The 26,220-nt window shown below is 44.2% G+C and overlaps 2 protein-coding genes across 2 annotated transcripts in view; both read right to left on the bottom strand.

Moving 5' to 3' along the window:
- The window catches only part of wb (wing blister), a 170,521-nt gene extending 154,248 nt beyond the window's left edge, over window positions 1-16,273 (bottom strand). Inside the window, exon 1 of the mRNA XM_089740155.1 lies at window positions 14,900-16,273. Within this exon, the coding sequence (XP_089596281.1) occupies window positions 14,900-14,969 (70 nt within the window). The 5' untranslated portion in view covers window positions 14,970-16,273. The remainder of the gene's footprint in view (window positions 1-14,899) is intronic.
- A 148-nt stretch (window positions 16,274-16,421) lies between these two features.
- The window catches only part of loaf (low-density lipoprotein receptor domain containing lost and found), a 77,545-nt gene continuing 67,746 nt past the window's right edge, over window positions 16,422-26,220 (bottom strand). The window contains 4 exon segments of the mRNA XM_028183105.2: window positions 16,422-16,749; window positions 16,752-16,856; window positions 17,440-17,577; window positions 18,937-19,059. Of these exon segments, the coding sequence (XP_028038906.2) occupies window positions 16,667-16,749; window positions 16,752-16,856; window positions 17,440-17,577; window positions 18,937-19,059 (449 nt within the window). The 3' untranslated portion in view covers window positions 16,422-16,666.

Below are 26,220 nucleotides of genomic sequence, written 5' to 3'. Positions count from 1 at the left end.
CTTAGCGAAATAACCAGTGAAAAAATCCTTTTCGAATTTTAACAAAAATATTCTACACGGATCTACAGAATATCAGCGAGATCGTATAATATAATACCTGGTGTATTTGTATATTTTGGCCCCCCTGATGGTAAAGGGTTACCGTCGCCCATGGACTTCAGCAATGCCAGAAGCAGAGCCAAGCCGCTGCCTACCGTTAAGTACTCTCCACAAGTCTCGTTTGAAGAAGGAATTTTTTTTTTTTTTTAAAAAGAAGGGTATGTCATAGGAAACACCGCGGAGGGGAGTTCATTCCAAAGCCAGCCGTATCTGATAATGCGACTCTGCCATTACAGACGACTGCATTTTGTGGAATTAAATGTATGTATACATGTTCACGATCGAAGGTCGTTTAATAAAATATAATGCGCAAATTTTTTACACCCTTCTTTTAAAACCAGCTATCTGTTAACTGTTTCTGGTTATACAATTGAATTTTGAGATTTATACCTACCTTTGAGACCCTATTACTCTCAGACACAGCCCACTGAGTTTCTCGCCTGAATTTTCTCAGTGGGTCGCTTTTCCGGTCCAGTAGTAGATTCTGCGAGGCCCTGCTGTTACTAGAGCTAATATTAGCAACTTCGTCAGGTGCCTCGAGGCTACCAGCAAATTAGAAGAAAAACTACCCAGCACCATGAACCAATTTGAAACAAATATTATATTAAATTATTATATTAAATATTGCCGGAGATGGTTCGGAATCAAATCTAACCCGGACCCAATAACAGCAGCCTATTCCTTCAGTCTTTATACATAATTAAAGATTGTGACCAATATTTCTGGGCTATTTTGTTGCAAGGTGCAAAATGGTTAAATAAGTCTCTCGTTGCTCATAGCCCAATTGTTCGTCCCCGTCGAAATCAAACCCAAGTTGCCCGCATCCCGTAGGGCGATGTACCCTCAGTGGTGTTTAGTTTATTTACTCATGATTACCAGAGCTCATAGACTCCAAAATGGCTACAGGTGTAACACGTAGTGCCTGCCTGTGCACACACTACCTAAAATCCGTATATATTATCTTGATGCTGAATGCGAAGCTGCAATATCGATTCACATGCACCATTTCAAATCAATATAGCCCCAGTATATTTAGCTTGAAAATCAGTGGTAGTACAAAAATAAAAAGGGGTTGAGAAACCTTTCATCGCGCGCCACGAATAAGTCAGACTGTAAATTCAGACGAAACTATTTTAGCAACTGGAGCGGTCTGGACCGTCAGAAATATTCTTCAATTTCAGACAATGGATTTATTTGGACCGCCCGAAATATTTAACAGCGCTTTTATAAGCTTCATTAACTTGAATAGTAGTTTGGTCTTAATTTGAATAATTGAATATTTTGTGCAGTTTATTAAAATTCATAGATAATTAACGATAAAACTATTGAATGCTAAAACAATATCTGCACTACGAGTGTAAGATGTCTAAATTGATTTAAGTCTGTAATGAAATACATGTGAGGACAATGACAAGTTAACATATTGAATTATGTGTTTGCTTTTGAGTTAAACTGTTTTTCATTAGTATCACAAATTGATTAGCATCTACCCCGTCGAATAGTGAGGTCAAACCCTCAATTTTAATGTACAACGTCTGCCTCATTCTCCAAATGGGCACATACAACTGCTTCGTGCGTGACAGAACAAGGGAGGATGCACATTACACCTTTTTTTATCAGGGGGAAATCGCCGGACTTCCGCCCTCTCCTAGAGATGGCGGGCGGAGCATGTCGGAGTCGAACTGACTAAAACCTCCTGTCGATCAACAACCCACGCCCGAACTTCGCAAGAGGCAGAACTCATGAAAAAGCAAAGGGGGGAAAGTGAAACGTTTCATGCGGAGAACATCTCTCCCATCACCCTCCCCCTCGGGACGTCGGACCGGCGGTCGTCGTCGCCACGACCACCACTCCTCTCGGTCGTGCCATTACCCCTAACATTAATAAACGCTTCAGCGACCCAAACTAAATCTATCTATATATTATATAAAAATTAATTGCTGTTCGTTAGTCTCGCTAAAACACGAGAAGGGCTGGACCGATTTGGCTAATTTTGGTCTTGAATTATTTGTAAAAGTCCAGAGAAAATTTAAAAGGTAAATAATTAATTTGAAAATACTCGGAATTCAATAAAAATAACAATTTTGTTTTTCCTTTGATGTGTCCCCCGTCGGACGGATTCCTTTTGTTTGTTTTAAGTTCATTTTATATTATACAAAAGTTAGGTATTTTATTTATCGATTGAGGCACTACGAAGTCTGCCGGGTCAGCTAGTAGTCTATAAAATAATAATTATAGAATCGTATTATCTCGTAGTTTAGGCCTGTTTGTCTAGTTCAGCTCCGGTATGCGATATGTAACCAGAACGGGTTGCGCTCAGTTCTTTTGTGCGTAAGTCAACATTGACCGGCCGGCATCAGTGATCGACGTGTGGCATTTCAAGGGAGAGCACGTTTTTTTAAGCTTACGTTGGACGTCGTCTTGTGTTGAACGTATTCAAAAGCTAATAAATGTCATAATCTTGAACAACGTATTGATTCAACGAAGAACTGATCCTTCTAGGGCAAATATTAGTAGCCTCTGAACCCCGTGAGTTCGCCCACCAAAGAGAGCGTAGGCAGAATGGCCCTTCGACACTACTGTCAGTTAGGTAGGGAAAAATCGAGTGATAAGTGCCAGGGTTAAAATACTGAGGTCAGCTAGATGGTGTTGCTATAACAAATACGTGTCTACGATACATGGACGACTACAACGATGAAGGAACATCATAGTGTCATAATTAGTGGTAGCTTTTACGTAATATCTAAATGTTCTGTTAATCACTTAAATTTGACCCTGAGAATCTCTGCCCACATCATCATCAGACAATAAAAGCTTAATATTGGGAATTGGCTTTTTTTTATTACTTAGATGAGGGACGAGCTCACAGTCCACCTGATGTTAAGTAGTTACTGGAGCCCATTGACATCTACAACGTAAATGCGCCACCCACCTTGAGATATAAGTTCTAAGGTCTCAGTATAGTTACAACGGCTGCCCCACCCTACAAACCGAAACGCATTACTGCACTTTCTGCATCCAGCGTATCGCCGCAATCTTCATCAAATCGTCTGTATTTTGAATTCCCTTAAGTTAACCAATATATACGAATGATTACTCGCTGTTTGCTAAACCAATCGTAAGGTTCACACCGTGTAAATATAGCGCACGTTAAAGTTACGGTGTTTCGGTAAAGTCCACACTTAAGCTCCATGTTCGCGAGCTTATCTAAAACGATTACATCCGGCACAATTACACAAAACTGGATATTAAGAAATACACGTACGCTATGCACTAAGCACATATTTAAGATTATTCGAAATGTTTGAATGTGGGCACTTCTGCCGCGAAGCTAGCTTGCCTCCCAGTTGGGTAGAGGCTGGGTCAGATGATAAATAGTACAATAGAGGATTTAGCATCATGACTTAATGTGACTGGTGGCAATCACACGTTTAATGCCCATGTACTCCAGCGACGACTTAACACAGGATGGGTCATGAGTTCGTCTACCTGGTACAAAAATCCTCAACCTGGCACAAGACTACCAACAGCCACAAGTAAGGTTTTTATCCTGTATTCATATGAGCCAATAATGTTTAGTTAAGATACTGACTGTTCCTGGTTGTCTAGCTTCGATCCGACCTCTTTTTTTTATTGCTTAGATGGGTGGACGAGCTCACAGCCAACCTGGTGCTAAGTGGTTACTGATCACAGAGTAGCTAGTCTGCGAGTCGAGCGTACAACCTCTTGATAAGACGCCGGCCCACAAACCTTCACATACCGGTACTGATAGCAGGGTATTTAGAGAGTGGACGCGATTAGGTATCTGTTGAACTCTATACTGAAGCAGTCTTTTAATACGAAGACAGACTACACAAGATTCGATACAACGAAAGCATCCACAAAATCTCTAAAGGTTTCTGACGTTCTGTCACCCAGAGGCTCAGACAAATACTTTACATCAGATATACCGTGAGTTTGTTAATTTACCTAGATAGATCTATATAAATAACGACCATTTCTGTCCTTGGTGATCCTAACACGAGATCCAAATTAAATAATAATTTTATAGTTTTTAGCTCGTTACTTTCAGTGCTAACTTTCCCCTTCCAGTATTCATTATCAGTCACACAGATCGTCATTGCTGTTTTGCCAAAAAAAAAAAGATAACAAAACAAATCACTCTTAAAACTGATTCATCATAAAATTAATCACGTTTATAGTGAAACAAATACGATAAAGAAAAACAAAAAAAAAAGACAAATTTATTTTCTAACCCAGCCAGGGTAAGCGAACGATGACTCAAATTTTAAGACTCAAGATAATTTGTTACTTAACGTCGTAGGAAGACAGCTGAATATCGTTTGTAGTCAACAGAGACTTGCGTCTAGTTAGCTTCGACGGGTCTCGTGATCTATATATAAAATGGGTGACTGTCCAAAGCGTTACTATTTATTCTTACAGTTAGCGGCCCATTGAGCGAAACCGAAAGGAAATCGTAACTCAGATGGGTTTCGGTTTTCCGTCGCCCGAACCGTCTGGTTTCCGGTTCGATGGTTAAGGTTACACGCGGCTGTTCACCCGGATGAGGACAGACTTTGATATGGGAGGTGAGATTTATATAATCCTTATATACCTAGGTTTTTATCAAATATTTTGGAAGTTACGATGATCGTGTTGATTGCCATTAACTATACTTTACAAAGAACGTAATAAAAGCAATACATTTTTGATCTCTATCATCTTTCCATCCGCTGGTAAGATTTGTTACTCACGCTCATTATCTTACCAATCTTCTTTATTATTTTTGTTAATTATTCTCAAACTCGTGCCTTTAATTTTTATATCGAATAACACCGGTAGTATTATACTATAACACTATTTGAATCTTTGATCAATACAACCAATCTATCTTTCAATAAGGTGAAGATCTGAAATTTGGGATAGCCCTTATATATTTCAATACCGGGTACTTACTGTAAAACAACCTATCTAAAGGTATTTGTTTCCACTCAAAACTTAATCAACACAGAACCTTCTCAAGTGTACTCAGGATTATATTCAAAGTGAATTACAGTACTTAAAAGACACAGCAGGTAAGTGTTGTAACGGATCTTCGCAAGCCCTTTTACTAAGTACCAGTTTGTTAATGAGAAACTTGACGACCCGTACCCAATGATGACGCTTAGTACCAAAATAGGAAAGATAGAAATCCATAGAGCAGATTTCAGATGCACATCTATACTAATATTATAAAGAGGAAAGATTTGTTTGTTTGTTTGTTTCGAATAGGCTCCGAAACTACTGGACCGATTTGAAAAATTCTTTTGCCATTAGAAGCCGACATTGTCCCTGATGAACATAGGCTACTTTTTTTTATTATTTATTTTATTTATTTTTTTGTTTCATGTGTGTTTTAATGTTTCCGAAGCGAAGCGAGGGCGGGTCGCTAGTATTAAAATAATTAGGATTCAATTTTCTGAATTCGGCTCAATGTCTTGTTTTCACCATAGGTTCCAAACAATTTGATTCTGACATGCAGATCGACTGACTTACTGTCATACTTCACGTAATCAAAGTATGTTTCACTTCTTTGTTTGTGTCCTTTCTTTTTTCCCCTTCCTATTGGCTAGTAGCCCAAGGAGATATTTCAGCTTCTCGCGGATAGATAGGCAACCTGAGAGAATTTGCTAACGCTTAGTAAGAGCAGCGCTTCGCACAATCTACCACCAGATCGGAATCGCGACCCCCTAAGAAGATCCGGCGAGAAGCTCATTAGTTTGTGTCTATGGGTTTGTATCCGTAAAACATATCCGTTTCATTAACTATCATATTTCCTATCCTTCCGCGAAACATGGCAACTTCCACTACTGAATTAATCAATTGCAGGTGGTGTTTTCAAACATTTGTGACATGTTAATAATTATATTAAACCCAATAAAATTATAATTAAAAATTAAGACCATTAAGGTCGTATGTATAAGAACGAATAAAACTAAATACAAATAAATAGATTTAGAAGTGGCGACTTTATTATCACGCTCGAGCCAAATTGTGGGCTCAATTATCCCGGCGAAAACGTAATGTTCCTGGTATTTAGAGTTTTACAATTGATCACGACACACATCGATCAACTCAATAAATGGTGCAAAGTGTAGTGTGCTTGCTTACTTTGATATTATTTTAAACCACGTAGACTCTGTATATTTTACCCATGACCGAATGCGACACATATATTTAAGTTTTTGGCGGGAACGCGAGGAGTGAAGTTGTGTGATATGTTATAATATTTTGTCTATTTGGCGTTTCTTCAGGTTTGAATGTGTAATAACGGCTTATTAATGGCTTAGTATCTACGAAAGTGCAAAAATGTGGAAAAATAAAACAAAGCCGCTGGACGTAACTTCTCAAGATCCTCCGAAAAGTCCACTAAAAAGTCTTCGTAAATAACCACCATTTTACTGAGATTATATTTCATCCCATAATATCATCTCATCTCATTTCATTTCATGACATCCCATGCCATGTTTCATATTAATCAACTTCATTTCATTTCACTTCATACATATATTATCATATTTCATATATAACAAAGCGATAGTGTAGTTTTGATTAAAATTAAAATAAGACTTGACCTAAAGGTCTTAATTACCAGGTCATAAAATAACTTAAAAGAAAACATATGTTTATTTGTACCCTAATAAAAGACGCTCTTTTATAGCGCTTAAAATACTTTACTTACTGAAATTCGAGGGATATTTTGAAAGTAGCGAGAATCAGAACAAACAAACATGTGACGTGTATTGCTAAAATATGCCAATCCTCAAAGCTCCACAATCTGTGACAACGTAGAAGATTTTTTCCAAAGAATAACTTTAACAGAAAAAAATATATAAACTGAACAAGAAACGTCTAATTGAAGCATTAAGGTTGAAAACTAGACGTTTCATTGAACGCCCGATCAAATTCACAGTTCCGCGGCTCGTAGCATTACTCATTGCTTCAGCATTACGGTAACCACACTTTTATTGACGACATATTCAAAATTACTCTAGCTTATATATAGCAAACCATGCAGTTGAATCTAGTAAAATATGAAATGTACTACGCGCTTGGGACTCTCTTCAGACCGTCTGCTGGGTTGTCGGCACTCAGCAATTTCTGTTACAAAAGCCAAAGGCAAAGTCCAATGTAGCTCTGTAAACAAGTATTACTTATTATATTTAAAGGCTTTTTTTGGCGTCTCGTAATTTACTGAAATATATCATGTTTGATTACGCATAGTAATGTGTACAAAATGAATATATTTAAATAAAGAAAACTTTCGATAACAGTATCAAAATTGGGGTATGTGTACTTGCACTGTCTCTTGCATGTACGAATCTTAAAGGTGGTGACGTCACGAGCTATTATGACCTGTTATTTTATAAAAAAACTACCCACACTAGCATACTTTTCTTCTTCTTTGTCTCCACCTTATCCCACTAGGTGGGGTCGGCACAGCGAATTTTTCGAAAGCAAAACAGCATATTTGACGGGTAGTCGTATATTGTGTGCGACTGCGAGAAAACTACTTTTAGATGGCGCTAGTGGCACGTAGATTAGACACAAACGTTTTGACAGTTGAGACGGTGAATTGCCGGATGGGGAATTAGTTCTTTATAAGCCGTTGTGCGGAGTGCTCTGTGTGCGGTCATCGTCCTTGTCGAACCCATCGCTTGCGACGAAGGGCTTGGCGTGTAAACTTACCCACAGACACAGCCCATTGAGTTTCACGTCGGATCTTCTCAACAGGTCGCGTTTCCGATGTAATGATAGACTCTGCGAAGCACTACTCTTGCTCGGGTTAGTGTTAGCAGTGACATCAAGCTTGTGCCCTAGCGTGTGCGTCTTCGTATATGTGGGCGCAAACGCCACAATTGGCAATAAATAACATAATAAATATATAGCTTAGTTTATTTACTTATGGATAACGACTTTAGTAATATTAAGACATTGTTATGATTGTTATTCTAAATGATAAAATGTTTGTTTTGATAAATATCACAATAATGTAGGGTAGACACCGTAACGCCACAGTATAAAACGGCGGTGCGTGAACAGTGTCGCCTCAGTCTGTCTCAGGCAGTCAAGTCGGTCGGTCGCTCTGTCGGTCTGCCGGTTTTATTGACTTTTATTACAATTATTACAATACACTGGGTTCAACGGAATAAGAGTGATGACGGAACGGCCGCTCAGCCATTCTTGGCGCCGTCATCAGAAGTGGGATCAGAACGCTACTCTCACTGGCGTGCCATGTTCGAATTTTAGAAAAGCTACCGACGCGGAGATGTGATTATCGGCTGCAGTACCAAAGTGGGACAGGGATGCAAAGGCATTGGGAGGATGATGTTCCCCACCTGCCATTAAAATAAAGCAGATTGAAAATGGTCCGCTGAATGATGAATTAAGAGAAGTTGAATCAGTTGGTAAGAAATGGATGGACGAGCGGTCTCTGCAATCCAATGTGTTTTGATAAAGGTAAAGGTAAAGGTTTGGTAATGGTGAATCAGTCCTCTAAATGTTAGAGGATCCTGATAACTGACAAATTGACCATATGGGCAGAGCGATTTGCTCTGCTGTAAAATGACTTAAGTGTCTACTTTTATTTTCCTATCCAATTATCCTTCCTAAAACGCTGGCGGGCCACCATGCGAATCCTTAATCCTGGTCTTGTGTGTTGGCTAGATCCCGTATGGGTGATGCCTTGCGTGTTGGCTAGATCCCGTATGGGTGATGCCTTGTGTGTTGGCTAGATCCCGTATGGGTGATGCCTTGCGTGTTGGCTAGATCCCGTATGGGTGATGCCTTGTGTGTTGGCTAGATCCCGTATGGGTGATGCCTTGCGTGTTGGCTAGATCCCGTATGGGTGATGCCTTGCGTGTTGGCTAGATCCCGTATGGGTGATGCCTTGTGTGTTGGCTAGATCCCGTATGGGTGATGCCTTGCGTGTTGGCTAGATCCCGTATGGGTGATGCCTTGTGTGTTGGCTAGATCCCGTATGGGTGATGCCTTGCGTGTTGGCTAGATCCCGTATGGGTGATGCCTTGTGTGTTGGCTAGATCCCGTATGGGTGATGCCTTGTGTGTTGGCTAGATCCCGTATGGGTGATGCCTTTTGTGTTGGCTATATCTCGGTCGGGGCTATATCTTTTGTGTTGGCTATATCTCGGTCGGGGCTATATCTTGTGTGTTGGCTATATCTCAGTCGGGGCTATATCTTGTGTGTTGGCTATATCTCAGTCGGGGCTATGTCTTGTGTGTTGGCTATATCTCAGTCGGGGCTATGTCTTGTGTGTTGGCTATATCTCAGTCGGGGCTATGTCTTGTGTGTTGGCTTTAACTCAGTCGGGGCTATGTCTTGTGTGTTGGCTTTAACTCAGTCGGGGCTATGTCTTATGTGAAATAAAACAGCGCAAGGGACGCGCTGGAGTCAGTATGGCCGTGTGGGCGCAAACGCCACAATTGGCAATAAATAACATAATAAATATATAGCTTAGTTTATTTACTTATGGATAACGACTTTAGTAATATTAAGACATTGTTATGATTGTTATTCTAAATGATAAAATGTTTGTTTTGATAAATATCACAATAATGTAGGGTAGACACCGTAACGCCACAGTATAAAACGGCGGTGCGTGAACAGTGTCGCCTCAGTCTGTCTCAGGCAGTCAAGTCGGTCGGTCGCTCTGTCGGTCTGCCGGTTTTATTGACTTTTATTACAATTATTACAATACACTGGGTTCAACGGAATAAGAGTGATGACGGAACGGCCGCTCAGCCATTCTTGGCGCCGTCATATACGGACCACGTCTTTCGACAGTCAGTACTGCACAAAAATTGGACTTGGAACGTTGTCTTTGACGATTAGTACTGTCTCTATTGCGGTGGGTGCACGAAACTTTGTCTCTGACAGATAGTACTACCCTATGTGACCGCCTACATTGCCATTAGCCGTCTACAAAATTGACCTTGATGTCCTTATAATTAACGATTTTCATTTAATTAGTTCTCTCAATTTTTACACTTTATTTAAATTACTGGGTCACGATCGGTGATTATTTAATAGTAACAAATTCCTGTATACTATACCTCGGTTACATTCCTGATGTCCGAGTCGTAACCCAACATATTTATAAATTGTTCCAGCGTGACGCCAAAGCGCAGACGCCCTAGTGTTGAGAGACTCGGGTGTCAGTGACAGACAGCCGCGAGTCAAGTATATTGACAGTAATTTGATGCTTTGTGTAATGGACGGTCGGACTATGTCAACGAACGTGGTTTGGAAATCAATTCTTGGATTTGGTAGCTTTTTTTTGTAAATGAGATGAACGTGATCTAACGGGCAAGACGCCCGGTTGGTCGCATACTTTCGGTAACATACATTTTTTGCAGGAATCACTTTAAAAAACCAGACAATGTTGTCTGAAAAGAACGTTCTCACAGTCGAAGGAGCAATATTATACTTTATCAATATACTTGACGGTGACCACACACTAACTGATACAATCACCTACTTTTTAGGTGCTTGGTTTATTTACTAGACTAGTGGATAGTTGATGTGGGTGCTGATCCAATTTTTTTTTATTGCTTCGATGGATCGACGAGCTCACGGCCCACCTGGTGTGAAGTAGTTACCAGAGCCTGTAGGCATCTAACGTAAATGTACACAACAATGTAAATGCCGCCATCCACCTTGAGACATTTCAAAACAGTAGCCCGACGTTGGAATGAAGAACAGTAGCCAATTTTTGCCTTTTTGTGTTCGTTTACTATGTCGTTGTATTGGGTGGTAAGACTAATTTACTAGATGATGAATTTACTAGATACCTTACCTTTAAATTGTTAAATTATTTTCCTGTATCTTATTCAATATTCAAAAATAGAGAGAGTGGAGGAGTATGCTTACCTAGGACAGAACATCAGTCTCGAGAGAACCAGCCAGGAACGGGAGATAAAGCGCCGCACACAGCTAGGATGGGCTGCTTTTGGTAAGCAGGCTGACATACTAAAGGGGAATATACCTATGAAACTGAAGCGTCGTACATTCGAGCAATGTGTTCTCCCTGTGATGGTGTATGGGGCTGAGACATGGAGGCTCACAAAGCAAATTATGACCAAAATGCACGGGCTACGTTAGATGTTTCTCTACGGAATAAAATGCGCAATACTGAAATCCGCAGAAGAACTGGTTTGACTGACATAGCCAAAGTGATTGCTCGGAAAAAGTGGAAGTGGGCCGGCCACGTATGCCGTCACACTGACAATCGGTGGGGCACAAAAGTACTGGAGTGGAGACCTCATACTAGACGTCGTTACATGGGCAGACAGCCAACGAGGTGGACCAATAACCTGGTCAAATTAGTTTGTAGAGCCTGGATGAGAGAGGCAAGAGACCGAAGAGAATGGTGTGCTTTCGAGGAGAACTACACTCAGCATTGCGTGGACACGGCTTGAAGAAGAGAAATTATTTTCAATTGCGTGAAGTGCTGAACTAGTGTGCCACAGCGTTAAACTTGACGTTATTATATTTAAACTAAAAACTACAATTGAAGTCAATTAAACTCAATTCGAAATAGTCAAAACAATCTCGCTCATCTTTACAACCCTTCTTAGAATCAATTTAACGAAAAACCCTTCGACAAAACAGACAATGCGTTTCGACAAGTCATTCACAAAAACACTAACTTCAACTTTGGGTTGTGTTTTTTGTGTGAAGAGCACGTGGCGCAGCGGTTACAACAGTTTGGACCACGGGATCCTTGAGTTGAATCTTTAAAAATAGCTATGGCCTGAGGGACCCATAATCAGTTTGATAATCAAAATGAGGATTCGATAATACCTTTTTTTTTTATTGCCCTTGTAGGCAGACGAGCATACGGCCCACCTGATGGTGAGTGGTTACCGTCGCCCATGGACTTCAGCAATGCCAGGGGCAGAGCCAAGCCGCTGCCTACCGCTTAATACTCTCCACAAGCCTCGTTTGAAGAAGGACATGTCATAGTGCTCGGGAAACACCGTGGAGGGGAGCTCATTCCATAGCCGGATGGTACGTGGCAAAAAATACCTCTGGAAACGCACTGTGGATGACCGCAGTGGCTCCAGGTAGTATGGATGAACTCTACTCCGATGGCGGGGCGGTACGATGGTAAAAACGAGATGCTGGTATCATCTCGAACAATTCCTCAGAGCACTCCGCCTATTCTAGCACTATTCCGCCTACATCAAAGTCTGTCGTATATTTGTTGCACTACCCTGTTATATTTACCTGTAACTTTAAATTTACCAATAAATAAACCAAATTACTGTTTTATCTCTTTGACAAACTACTTTAGTCCACTGTTGGACGAAGGCCGCTCCCTAGGATCCCAATCCTGGGCCTCTCACTTCCATCTTGCCCAATATTCTGCGTACATATTGTATTTTATTTACAAACTTAACTTAAGGATTAAACTTATACTTAAAGTATTCGTTCTGAACATTTTACGGCCTGGTAACGAGACCTTTAAGCCAAGTCTTATTTTTTCTTATATACTGTTATATGAAAATTGACATGAAGCGAAATGAGATAAAGTTGATTAATTTGAAACTTTAAATCAATTGGGATGAAATTAAATCAAACAAGATGAGATGGGATCTGATAAAATTAACCTATCTATTTTAATTCGGTCTCATGCCATGCTCTTGTGAACTGCCAAACATTCTCGTGGTCCAGGAATCCATGTAGGTACTTACGTTTACTGAAACGTCCTATTACCAGTAATTACGTATTTTTCTTGCGGATTCGACTTTTATCACACGATGTTACTCCTTCGCTACGTGGATGTCATTCGTGAGTATGTATTAAGTATTTCATTAAAAGATATTGGTACCTGTTTTGGGATTTGAATACTGACATAGTCGCATCGCTTGATACGAATAAGCGATGCGACTATGGACCGGGGGTAGATTTTTTGTGTTCACGGATCGTCAACTAAGACCGCAGCACGTTCCAAGAAGAGAAGGGTTTCGATAAATGGCGATCCTTCACGATCGATCTAAGTACATCATAACGGTGGACAGCTTTAACCAGGGTTGGGTAAAGCGGTTCCCGGATTATTATTTACATTTCTTTATTACTCTGGATGGGTGAAGTTGTTTATAAACACGTCAACGTAAGTCCCGTCACGCAGCGTAAGATTGAAATAGCTTTCGATACTGCATGAATAAGAGCGTATGATAGTTTCAGCTCACAATCCACCCGACTACCAGTAATTATAGAAATTTATCAACATTAAATTATTAGCGTAGGTACCAACCAGCACACTGTCTATTCCTGCAACACGTGAAACAGTAATGCGTTTTGGTTTGAAGGGTGGGACAGCCGTTGTACTATTAAAAGGGAGGCCTTACAACTCAAGGTGGGTCGCGGCATTTACGTTGTAGATGTCTATGGGCTCCGGTAACCACTTAACATCAGGAGTGTCGTGAGCTCGTTCACCCATCTAAGCAATAAAAAAAATAGCTTAAAGAAAAATATTATAAAGTAATTCTTCGCCACCTTTTTAAGGCATTGACCAGGCCAGCTGAAATTGACTAATTTAGAAGATCAAACGAACTATAATTTTAATACTATTGAGATTTCGACCTCATACCTCGATGTCTCAATCGTTGCCATTGTGATTACAATACCTAATCTTCCGCTTGTAAATAAATATCCAAATGGAGCGAACAGAGTCTAGTCTAATTTCCCTAAAGACATCGAGATATTATGTACACTAAAGAATGATTGATCAATTTATTTTAAGAGCTGCTTAAATTAATGACTTATTATTACTAACAATAGTTTCACTATAAACACTTACACACGTGTAGTGTTTGGTAGGTGATTGAACTCTTGTTACTATAATCAAACTTCACTATTAATAACAAGCGTAATTTATTATCGATCCTGTACAAATTTACGAATTCTTAAAAATTATATATGGCTCGAAGAATTTCTGTTCTTTAGATTTACTGATTTTATCTGGAAGTGATGATTTAATAAAAAAATGGATCGTATAGTGAGCATGCCTGTAATTAATTCATTTGTATCAACATGTTTTTTTTTTATATATTTTTGTTGCTTTATAATAATATGTTGTTTTATATTTGAACGAGCTCACGGCCTGCTTGATGTTAAACGGTTATCATAGCCCTTATATACCTTCGTGAATGCGGCGACCTATCTTGATTAAAGCATAGTATAGTAATTACGCAACTTATTATTTTTGATGGTTACATTGCTATTCTTGAACGTTATTTCCTTTATCGGAGAAGAAATTAGGAACCTCCCTGCAGGATTCGACCAACGACATAGTCGTATCCTTCGGTATGAGTGCGCCGGACTTCTTACTCTCTGCACCACAACATCTTTATTCAATTAAAATAAATACAAATGAATAAAATTAATAATAAAAATCAAGCCCACAAAATTATAATTTGCGTAATTACATACTGGTGGCAGGACGTCTTGCGAGTCCGCACAGGTAGGTACCACCACCCTGCCTATTTCTGCCGTGAAGCAGTAATGCGTTTCGGTTTAAAGGGTGCGGCAGCCGTTGTAACAATACTGAGACCTTAGAACTTATATCTCAAGGTAGGTGGCGACTAAGCAATAATAAAAAATAATGGACTGCTGCTATCACGCTTTGTCTATGAGCACCGAAATACGCTTCAAGTCCACAAGCTTTAGTTAAAAACAAATAAGCTATTCTACGTCCGGTTAAATAATGCTCGGAGAAGCCTTATTGTTAACTCACCGGGCTTGTTATGGCGCCTCCTGCCACCCACGGCAGTCGCCAGCAACACCACCCACAGCAGGTAACGCATCCTACTCCATCACCAGACAACAAAGCACGACACCACGATGTATATATATATTTCTTAAAACAAATTTAACTCACACTCACTTGTCAATACATATTGATATATAGTTTTGAAACACTAGTTATTTAATTAATTTAAAAAAAAAATGATTTTCTTCTCGAGAACGAAAATAAAAACACTGTTTTAATTTTCTGTATATCAGTAACGTTTATTTTTAATTAAAAATGAAAAAAAACATCACGGATAGTTGATATTAATTATTGTAATCTCGTATAACAGAACAAAAGTAACACGCTAATAGCTGTTTTAAAATAGATTAGTATTTCAACAAAACTTTGTTATTTCACGTGAACATTAAAATCGCGCGAATTCAATGTTTTAAAGTGACATTTATAAGCACAAACGCTCCCCGCGACGGCCGACGCGTTACTGCCAGTTAACTGGTTACAGAGCTTGAGTTGAGCTTTTCAAAAGTTTGTAATTGGTTATAGTACTACCGAGGACTTGTCAAGCCGGTTACCTTTATTAAGCTTCATAAAAACTGGTCCAATTGTTGTAGTACTTTTCAAACGATAACATAAATAGTTGTAATGTTTACAAAATAATCAAGACATTTGAATTAAATCGTAAATTTACTTAATTCATGATTTTGTAAGCAAACTAAAGTTGGATATCATATTTTAGTTCAAAATTAAGTTAAAAAAATTAAGCTTTGTAAAGTTTGACACGTCAAAAAGCTCAACTTCAATATAGTTAATTAATAGTCTACTAGATGGCGTCCTGTGTTGTTACAAATAAAAATAGGTAATTTAGTTTAGCAATAGTTACTCCGCTCATCAGCAGATGGCGCTGAAAATAGAGAATGACTAATAAATTTCATGATCATCAATTTATTGAACCAAAATTATTTATTTAATTTCTTTAAATCTAGACGATTTTTTCGAAGGCATTCAAATGATATATGTATATTAAGATACCTATTATTAAATACCAAATTTCGAAAAAAAATTAAATACTCGTACACCAACTATACACATTGATTTAGAAATGACATAAACTAAATTGGTAAGTAGTAACGGGCAATGGTGTAAAAAGAGTTAAATTTACTACAATCCGTGGCCCCTTACTTTCGTGAAATGTTTAACAATGTCTACCAATGACAGCCATTGTTTTTATTATACCTACGTGGGTTCACTTCAATTTGTAGCTGTATGACAAAATGTACATAATAATATACTTATTACAAGACATTCATTAGTCTTCTTAAATATTTTTTATAGATACAGATGAAGAAGGTTAATAAATTTATTGAGAATCGAGTGACTTCACTATTTCATTGGCTAACTAGATTTAAATAGATACTTTCAATAATAAAGAGTTTAAAAGAGAACGCTCGAAGTCAGTCGAATCTCGAGAGGGTACGTACGAGAATAACACTCAATAACATACGAACAATAAGCCAAAAATGTTTAATGTTATATTGATAAATTTACATTGCGTTATTCGTTAACACCAAAGACTGGACAGCCACGAGACGCCTGGCGCGTCTCCACTAAACGAGTAAAAATTCACCTAAAAAAAACTGTCGCTAAATCAGGTAGGACATACATAGATAGAGCGGCGTCGGATAGATCGCGATCGCCGGCGGCTCGGGGGCCGGTACGGCGCCCCCGCCCTGCGGGCCCGGCCGGGCCGCGTGGTCACACGAACCACTCGTCCTTGTGCGCGAGCGCGCTCACCGCGCCGCCCGCGCCCGGAGGCGGCCCGGCCGCGCCACACTGTACCCGCGCGGGCCCGCAGGGAGCGCCCAGTTTCCCGGCAGCCGCGTGCCGACGCCCGGATCCGGCGCCGCGCCCGCCCCGCCGCCGTTGCTCACGTTCATCTGTTGTACTGCAACAAACATCAAATACGTTACAGCCATATCAGCATTACATAACCTAGGTCTGGAAGGCAGCATTATGAGTTCACGCTGATCGTAGCGACGTTTTAAATAGCACTTGTATTCTGATTTGAAGAGCAAGATGATTATAGAGTTTTTTTTATTTTGCTCAGATGTGTGGACGAGCTCACAACCCACCTGGTGTTAAGTGGTTACTGGAGCTCATAGACATTTAAAACGTAAATGCCGCCATCCCACCTTGAGATATGAGTTGTAAGGTCTCAGTATAGTTACCACGACTGCCCCACCCTTCAAACCGAAACGCATTACTGTTTCACGGCAGAAATAGGCAGGGTGGTGGTGGTGGCGGGATTGAAACACCGGTGCATCGTTCAACACGAATACACCGGACGTCTTATCCTTTAGGCCACGACGACTTAAAACGATCTCGTCTTTCAAGATGTGTAATGGTTCTTGGGTTTGTTTCTGGTCTGCCTGAAGCTTCAGCTTCGCTATCGTTAGGCAGAGCCGGGAGCTTCCCTAATAAATTGAAGTGTATTTTTGATTACGTTGGCAGTGTAGTGATATACTAACAATGTAGATGCGTGCGGCGGTTGGCAGCGCGGCGTCGGCAGAGACAGCAGCCGAGGGTCGCGGCGATCAGCGCCAGCAACAGCCCGGCCCCTCCCGCCATCACCAACCACGTGCTGCTCGAACCGCTACCGCCGCTCTCTGCGGGACAACAGTTTTTATAATATAAATAGACGCTGAGAAATTATTGGTTTTTTTTTATTGCTTAAATGTGTGGACGAGCTCACAGCCCACCTGGTGTTAAGTGGTTACCGGAGCCCATAGACATCGTAAATGCGCCACCCACCTTGAGACATAGGTCCTAAGGTGTCAGTATGGTTACAACGGCTGCCCCACCCTTCAAACCGAAACGCTTTACTGTTTCACGACAGAAAGAGGCGGCAGATTTCAGAAATTATTGAAAACGTATCAGAGATGTACTTTCTCTCCTTCTCGTCCTAATGCAACGCCTGCTAACGGGGCAGCCTGTGCTACTATCATCTTCCTCCATACCAGGATTAGGTTGATTGCTCATCAACGTTATGCCCACATTAATTCAAATGGGATTTAAAAGCTATCAATGGCGGTAGGTATTAATTTACCATGGCTATTTCTCTGACATTGCCAACCACAGGCGATGCCGCGATGGTACAATTTTGATCGGTAGGCTGGTCCTTTTTCGACAGGACTAATATTATAATGGCTTAATCCGGTCAACCGTTTCTATCAGATCGCTATTTTAAGCAAAATTAATCACATCGCCGACATCCGGTTAAACTATCGGCCCCGGAATATTAACCAGGTTCGCTTCCACGAACTCGTTCTCGGATTGTGTATAATTAAAATGGAAGCCTGACACATTATGATGTACTGACTGTATGAACACTGAACAACATTAACCGACAACCAGACCACGACAAAACTCTCGCTTGACTTAATATGAGCAAGTACTTATACTTAATTCATAATCAAGCAACTAGACAGCTTAAGTCACAGGCACATACAGTGACATACAAGGACATACAGCCAAGTATCAACGATGTTAGAGAGACCTAAATGTTTCTGTAACAAGATACTGGTATTTCGTTGCACAGGGTACCAATGCACTTTCTCCACTTCAGCAATCACGTCGTCCGCTTGGTTTTAATTACTCACTCGAACCCTCAGAGATGCTCCCATTCACATAGGGACATGTGATCTAGGTCATAATTCTACACCCGCTCAAATCAGAGCGCACGACTGCTCCGCTTGAGGTTTAGGAGTGACTATCCGCTAAAACGCTGTCAATGTCAAACGCTGTCAAAACGCCTCCTGTGTGCTTAGTGCTAGTTTTTTAACGTTCTCGAAAGCGTAAAAGTTAGCTCAAATTTGTGTGCGCAGCGCCCCTAGCGACAACTCCATACAAATTTGAGTTAACTTTTACGCTATCGAGAACGTTAAAAAACTCGCACTGAGCACATTGGTCATCTCATCTCCGCCAGAACCTAATCCGTCACTCCATTGGTGTTCCGTACAGCATACCTGGGCATAGAGCGACCGTGTCTTCATCTGAACCATCGGCGCAGTGGTCCACGCCGTCGCAGGTTAGATCTGCACTCACGCAGAACTCTCTCTGCTTACACCTGAACTCCTTGCAGCCGTGCTCTGGAACAGTTTGCGGAAGAAATTACTAGAAATATATACGTATGATGTTATGAGTGGTCTGAATAAAAACAAAACATATTGAAATTGACGTAAGCGGTAATGCAATGGAATAAAGAGTGTCTTTAAAATCTGAACACATGAGTGATTTCTAGAGAAACTGGCAGGACTTGTAGCATGACTTACTAGTACTACAGGCTCTACGAGCAATCAATAGTATACACATATTTATAGTTGCCGACTTTTTTAATTTGTGGAAACCTTTTAATATATATATTTTCTTAACTATTGGAGGTAGGACATTTAACTACATTAAAGATCGGCAGCATTGTGATAGCGCGGTCTTCGTTCTCGTCCGACCCGGACTGCGACGAAGGGCTCGGCGAGTAAAATAACCCACAGTCACAGCGCACTGAGTTTCTCGACGGATCTTCTCAGTGGGTCGCATTTCCGATCCGGTGGTAGATCCTGCGAAGCACTGCTTTTGCTAGGGTCAGTGTTACCAACGTCGTCAGGTTTGAGCCTCGTGAGCTCGCCTACCTGTTAAGGTTACGCTGAAATGGTCTCTCAAGACCATCAGCACCGGTAGAAAAAAAAATGTGGTAGCTACCCGGGTGGTTTTACAACACCAACCAACAGCTATACAACAACAATATCCGTAACTCGATCGATTCGTAATCTTTATTGACACAATCACTAGAGCAGGCACAGGGACAGGGACATACAGGACCATTAGGATGCACCTTCAACCAGAGGATCTATTGTAAAGTTTAAAAAAAATCCCTATCGCAATACTAAACTAATTATCGGATTTATCTCAAACTAACCAATCACTATAATTACTTATAATGATAAATATAACGCGAACACATGTATGTATTAAATAATATTTCATTTTTGAAATTGATTACTAATTACTAATTCATTGTTAAAAAACACAAACAACAGATGTAAATTTTTGAGCCACAATAACAAAAAACATTTTCATGTCGATAACAAAATAAAATAATAACGAAAATTATTCACATGACACAAAGGCGTCATTCCAAATATTTTTTGTGAAACACGCGTTCAATCACCCTAAAAATTACAATTACGACCCATTGCAGGACTTGCTCTGAATTTCCGTTCCATTTATGATAGCCCCAAGCTATTTTCACCTGTTATAGGCACCACAAAAATGTGTACCCGACAGAGCGAGTAGGTAGATAGCTCTTCAAACGAGGCTTTTGGAGAGTACTTAACGGTAGGCAGCGGCTTAGATGTGCCCCTAGCATTGCTAACGTCCATCGGCAACGGTAACCACTCAACATCAAACAACATCAAAATGGCCGTCTGGTGTAGTGGTAAGTGACATGGTCACTACACGAGGGGTCGCGGGTTCGAATCCCGCCAAGGGAAGATATTTGTATGATAAATATAAAATTTCTTTTCCAGGGTTATGAATGTATATTAAATATATGTATGTGTACAATAAAAATCTTACATTTATTTCCGTTATCTGGTACCTGTAACACAAGTTCTTTACGAACTTAGCACGGGATCAGTTAACGTGGCGTGATTGTTAGTAAATATTTTTTATTATTATAAAAAAAAACATCAGATGGGCCATACGCTCGCCTTACCAAAATGGTAATAAAAAATAAAAAGGTATCCCTCAGATCCCAAATTCCCAAAATTTATTTAACAAAGATATTGGATCCGATCAGAGCAAGAAGGGTCGTCGTACCCCCTTTCGGGGGCACGGAACGGGCCTCGGGGCAAACCCCACTACCCGGGACGGAGCTCCCTGCCACACAGGGCAGGGGTGATGTGGATGCAAGATGTTATACTAGGGGGGGGGCTGCTCGTTATGCGCGTCTCGGCGCACTACATCGACAAAAATATATACATAAACATAATACGATGGGCTTGATCTTAAGCGACGGCTTGATGCCCGCGGGGGAGTCACCCCGGCGCCGGCTGCTGTCCTCTGCTTGATTTTTTTTTTTTTTTTTTTTTTTTTTTTTTTTTTTTTTTTTTTTTTTTTTTTTTTTTCCTCTAACTATAAACTAACTACAAACTAAGTACTAACTAACTATACACTATATACAACAGAGCAGCAGTCAGCAACTAAACCGGGGCCCGCCACCGGCCCCATGCCGCGGCCCCGCCTCTACAAATCAGAGGGGGAGCCGCGGCACTAGTTTGGCGCTCACCCGCTCCGGGCTCCCCAGAAGGGGAAGTCCGTCACGGGGAGGGGCCGACTTAAAACACTCCCCAAACGGGGGAGTGGTCCACCCTCGGGGGTGGAAAATGGGTCCCCATAGGGGGGCACCCCAACAATGTGGGGGGAAGTGACGAGTGTGGACAGCTCAGTCCCATGGGGGCACTCATTATGAGCACTCCCATATCACTCCGATTAAGCCGACTATCTTACCAGAGCCGGGGGTTCCAGTAGCTCCCTTGGTAGCGCCAGACCATCAGGTGGTCTAGCGTGCAAGGGAGCTAAATTGTGGAGATGCTCGTGGGGTCCACCGTCAGCCCGCTCGTAAAGATTACGAGCTAGCCTCCGGATGAACTCCTCGAGCGACTCCACATCCAGATCCCGGGCGATTACGGCATTACTGACGTAACGCCCTGCTCCGACTATCGTGCGAAGAGCCAGATTCTGCTGGGCCTGTAACTTCACCCGCGTGACTTGCGGGATGAGGTGATACCAGGCCGCAGCTGCGTACGTGATACGGGAACGGACATACGTCTTATAAATGCCGAGCTTAGTCCTGACCGGCAACCTGGAGGCCAACACCGGCCGGAGGAGGAATCTCGCGTAGCGAGCGGCCGCCAACGCCTTATTGGCGTGGGCGGTCATCCTCAAACTCCGGTCGATATCGACCCCCAAGTACCGGACGCTGGATCTAAACTCGACATTAGCGCCACGGAGACTGAGCTGTCCCGGGACGACTCTTGTGCGGACTGGACCGAAGAGAATAGCCGCGGTCTTCTCCACGTTGACCGCGACCCTCCATCGGCCCAGCCACTGGGGCAGTAAGTCCAATAACCTCTGCATCCTCGAGATGGCCGCAGAGGGGAAGTTGGATGACGCGAAGTAGGCGCTGTCGTCGGCAAACAGCGCCAACTTCACGTCGGCAATGTCGTTGGTGTAGAGAGCGTAGAGGAATGGTGCCAGGACGCTCCCCTGCGGAACTCCGGCCGTGACTGGGCGCACCGACGACTTGGCGCCCTCGACCGCGACAAGGAAGGATCTTCCCTCCAGGTACGACCCCAGCAGTCGCACGTAGGCGTGCTGGAGGTCCGTGTTCTGCAACAGCTTGTGGATCAGTCCCGCATGCCAGACACGGTCGAAGGCCTTCTCGATGTCGAGAAAGACTGCGGCCGTGTACTGGCGCGCGTTGGTCCGATCCGCCAAGTGATGCATGACGCGGACCAATTGCAGCGTTGTCGAGTGACCGCTACGAAACCCGAATTGCTCGGGTCTGAGAAGGATGTGCGGCGACATCCTTCTCAGCAGCAGCCGCTCGAACAACTTGCCCACGTGCGACAGCAGCGTGATCGGACGGTAACTGGAGGGATTTCTCCTGTCCTTGCCGGGTTTGGGCAGGGCGATAACCTTGCCCAATTTCCAAATTCCCGGGAAGTGTCCTGTGGACAGAATGGAGTTGAACAGCCGTGTCATATATGACACGACCGTCTCAGGGAAGTGGAAAAAAGCGAGGGAGGGAATACCGTCCTCGCCCGGCGCCTTGCGCCTCTTCATCCGCTTGATGATGAGGCGCAATTCGCTGGGAGTGATGAGATCACCATCTCCCAACGGTGGCACCGGGGAGGAGAGTAGGCTTGCTACGCTCTCTTCCACCGATTGGTGGAATGCGGCCTCTGAGGGTACAGAGTCATTTGGAGCGAACTGCCGCTCCAGCATTTCGGCCAGGATATCGGCGCGGGCCTGAGCCGAGAAGCATCGGTCGCCCCTCTCGTCCACGAGTGGACAAGTCGGGGCAGGCCGATTTGAGAGCTGGCGACAAAGCCGGTGGAGGGATACTGAGGAGGGGTCCTCGCGGGCCTCCTCGATCCTCTCCTGCCAGGCATAGCCCCGGAAGGTGCTAATCTTTGTCGCCAGCTCCGCTTCCAGCTCATTAAGCTCGCGCTTTATCCTGGGACAACGAGTTGTCGCCCAGAGCCTCCTCAAGCCCCTCTTCCGGCGAATAATCGCCTTCAGATGTTGGGGTCCTGAATCACGGGAAGGTCGACTAGTCGTCTCTTAAAGAGCTCCCAGTCGACCTTCGGTCGTAGGGGCGAGGTCGCAACCCGGGTGAGCCCCATTCCCAATGTCACCAGAATAGGGAGATGTGGGGTACCCAGGTCGTACAGTGCCTCGATCGTTACGGGGCACCGTAGCCCCTTGTGCACACACACATCCAGCACATCGGGCTGATAGCGCGCGGCGGTCGGGATGTGTGTGGGTTCGTCGGGGCCGACCACGGAGTAGTCGCCCCTATCGGCATCTTCTAACAGCCGCCTGCCCACTGCTGAGTTAAGTCGGGAGCCCCACGCGACGTGCTTCGCGTTGAGGTCCCCGACCAGCAGAGCTGGGCGGCTGTCGTGATTCAGGACCCGTCTTATGTCCTCAGGGTGGAATTCAGGCCCCGGGGGTCTATACGCGGCATAAATCCGCATATCTCCCCCCGAGGTGTGTACCCTCACACCGACCGACCTTGTCGATGTGAAGGACAGCAAATCCAACTGATCATTCACCACGTCCCGCCTGACGAGGGCCGCAGTGCCCCTGAACGGCCGCCCGGCAGGGGTAAGCTCGTCACGTCGGTACATGAAGTAGTTTGGAATCCTGAACGCATCCTGAGGACGTAGCTTGGTCTCGCCCAGGAGCAGAACCTCAGGGTTGTACTCCCGGGCGAGAACAAGCAGCTCGTTTTTCCGGGACTTTATCCCGTCGGGGTTCCAATAGATGATGCGAAGCTCTTGGCTAGCCATTGAGCCTCGCCATCAACTGGTAGAACCCCGACAGGATAGCCCCAAAGGGACTGGCTCCCGAGGCGATCTCACGGATTACTCCGGAGATCACCTCGGACAATTTCTCCCACAATGTGAGCAGCCAGGCAGCGAAACCGGCAGGCTGGGAGGCCTGTCGGTCGCTGCGCCGCTCGCGCTGTGGGCGGGGGGGGAGAGGGGGCTGAGATATGCCCGAGATGGCTGGTTGAGCCTGGGGCAGTGGGGTCGTTCCCGATTGTGAAGTCGGTTGAGAAGTTGGATCGATGGGTGGGTTCACGTCCACCTCCATTGTTATAGGAACTGCGGGAGCCGGTGCAGTAGGAGCACTCACCACTGCTTCCCGTTGGTCTCTCTTCCTTAATTTTTTTTTTAATTTTTTTAATCTATTTTTTTTTTGTTTGGGACCTGATATTTGTGAGACTTGTGTTCCAGCACGAGCTGGAACAGTGCTATTAAGATGGGGCAATCTAACAGCGTGCGAACCACGAGGGGTAGGAACAGGTATACCCCGCCGCGGAGCGTTGGCCTCTGCCATCAGCGTTACCGCTGATGGATTGGCTTCCACTGACACGGCAGGGGGGATGGGTGAGGACAGGGGAGGGGGTTGGGGCTGGGAGGATTTCCCTTTCCCTTTCCCCTTCCCCTTCGGAATGGGAGCTACAGAGGGAAGAGCTGTGTTCCCGGGTCGAGGCACCATTGGCGCAGGAGGAGGGACGGTTACTCCCATCATCCTGGCCTTCTTGCGGTAGACCGGACACCGCCTATCAACGGCGGCGTGGTCCTTCCCGCAATTGGCGCAGGAGAATGGGCCGTCCCTCGGCCTCGGGCAGTCCGCTACGACGTGCTCCCCGGCACATCGAACACAACGGACCGCTCGGTGACAATTGTGGGAGGCGTGCCCGAAGGCCTGGCAGCGATGACACTGCGCAGGCCCGCGGGTTGGTCGCCATCCCTCAACTGTCACCCCCGGCAAGTACAGCAGTTCGTTGACTGCGTACAGGCGGGCGAGGTCGTCCTTCGAGAGGTGGTCCAAGGCTACGTGAAACACGCAGCCCGGGCGCCCTCTCTGGGACCTGATGCACCTGGCGTGACGAGCCGGGAACCCCAGCTCCTTCAGGGCATCGGTTATTTCTGCCGCGTCAGTATCGGCAGGGAGGCCCCGGACAGCCACCTTGGTCGGAATCTCCCCTGTCAGGGCATAGCAGTACCATTTAATGGTACTATCCCTGGCAGATGCCTCCGACAGGTAGGCCTGGACCGCCCTGTATTCCTCTACCGACGTCGGCAGGAATCTAAAGCCGGCGCCGAAGGGTCGCACCGAGGGGGCGCGACCGAGGCGCTCCCCAATGGCCGCCATGTGGCGGGACCAATTAGGGAGGGCCTCCACCATTATTGGCGGATGTCGGCGCAGCTCCTCTTGGGCACGACCCTTCGGCCTCGGGGGAGGGACATGAGAGGATTGGGATGTCCTCTGGGTGGAAGGAATACTCGGCCTAGCTGCCATGGCAGCATAGGAGGTAGAGGGAGTGGGGTTAGGCATAGGGGCGTGACGTGGTCTGGTGGACTCGAGGTCCATGTACCTGGTGGAGTCCAGGTTACCCGCCGTGCCGCTTAGGGCGGGGGCACCTCGGGTAGAGTCCACCGGGATTGGGGATAAAGTTGGGGAAGGAGAGTGAGGAGGGGTTCTCAATTGCCTAGGAGCAATCCCTGTCCTGGCGGGTGCTCTAGGCTTGGGAACGGGTTGGACTGGGATTGGACTCCCAGAGGGGGAAGTGGATCTTGACGAGGAAGGAGTGATAGACTCGGTAGAGGAGTGATCCGTGGACGTGGTCACGCTCTCTTCTCCCTCCGACCTAGAGGAAGGGCCTATACGCGGGCGTTTATCTTGGTCACCCGATGAGCCCCGGTCAGACTCGGACCTGGCCTTCTTCCGCGGCCGAGAGGGCCCAGAGGGATCGGCCGACGAAGGAAAGTTACTTTCCACCGGTACGATCCTCAGGGATTCCCTGGCCGCGGCCGAAGGCCCGGACGAACTGCCCGCACCGGGTCCCATCGGGGCCATACGGGTTGCAGGTGTTGGTGTTGGTGTTTGAAGTTCCGGCATTGCCTGTCGTCCCTTATGAGACGGGCCGGGTGTGCTGATAGTTGGGGGTGGGT

This window comes from Bombyx mandarina, chromosome 04 (assembly GCF_030267445.1).
Source record: "Bombyx mandarina strain Sakado chromosome 04, ASM3026744v2".
Classification (NCBI taxonomy): domain Eukaryota; kingdom Metazoa; phylum Arthropoda; class Insecta; order Lepidoptera; family Bombycidae; genus Bombyx; species Bombyx mandarina.
This window is presented reverse-complemented; position numbering and strand designations above follow the sequence as displayed.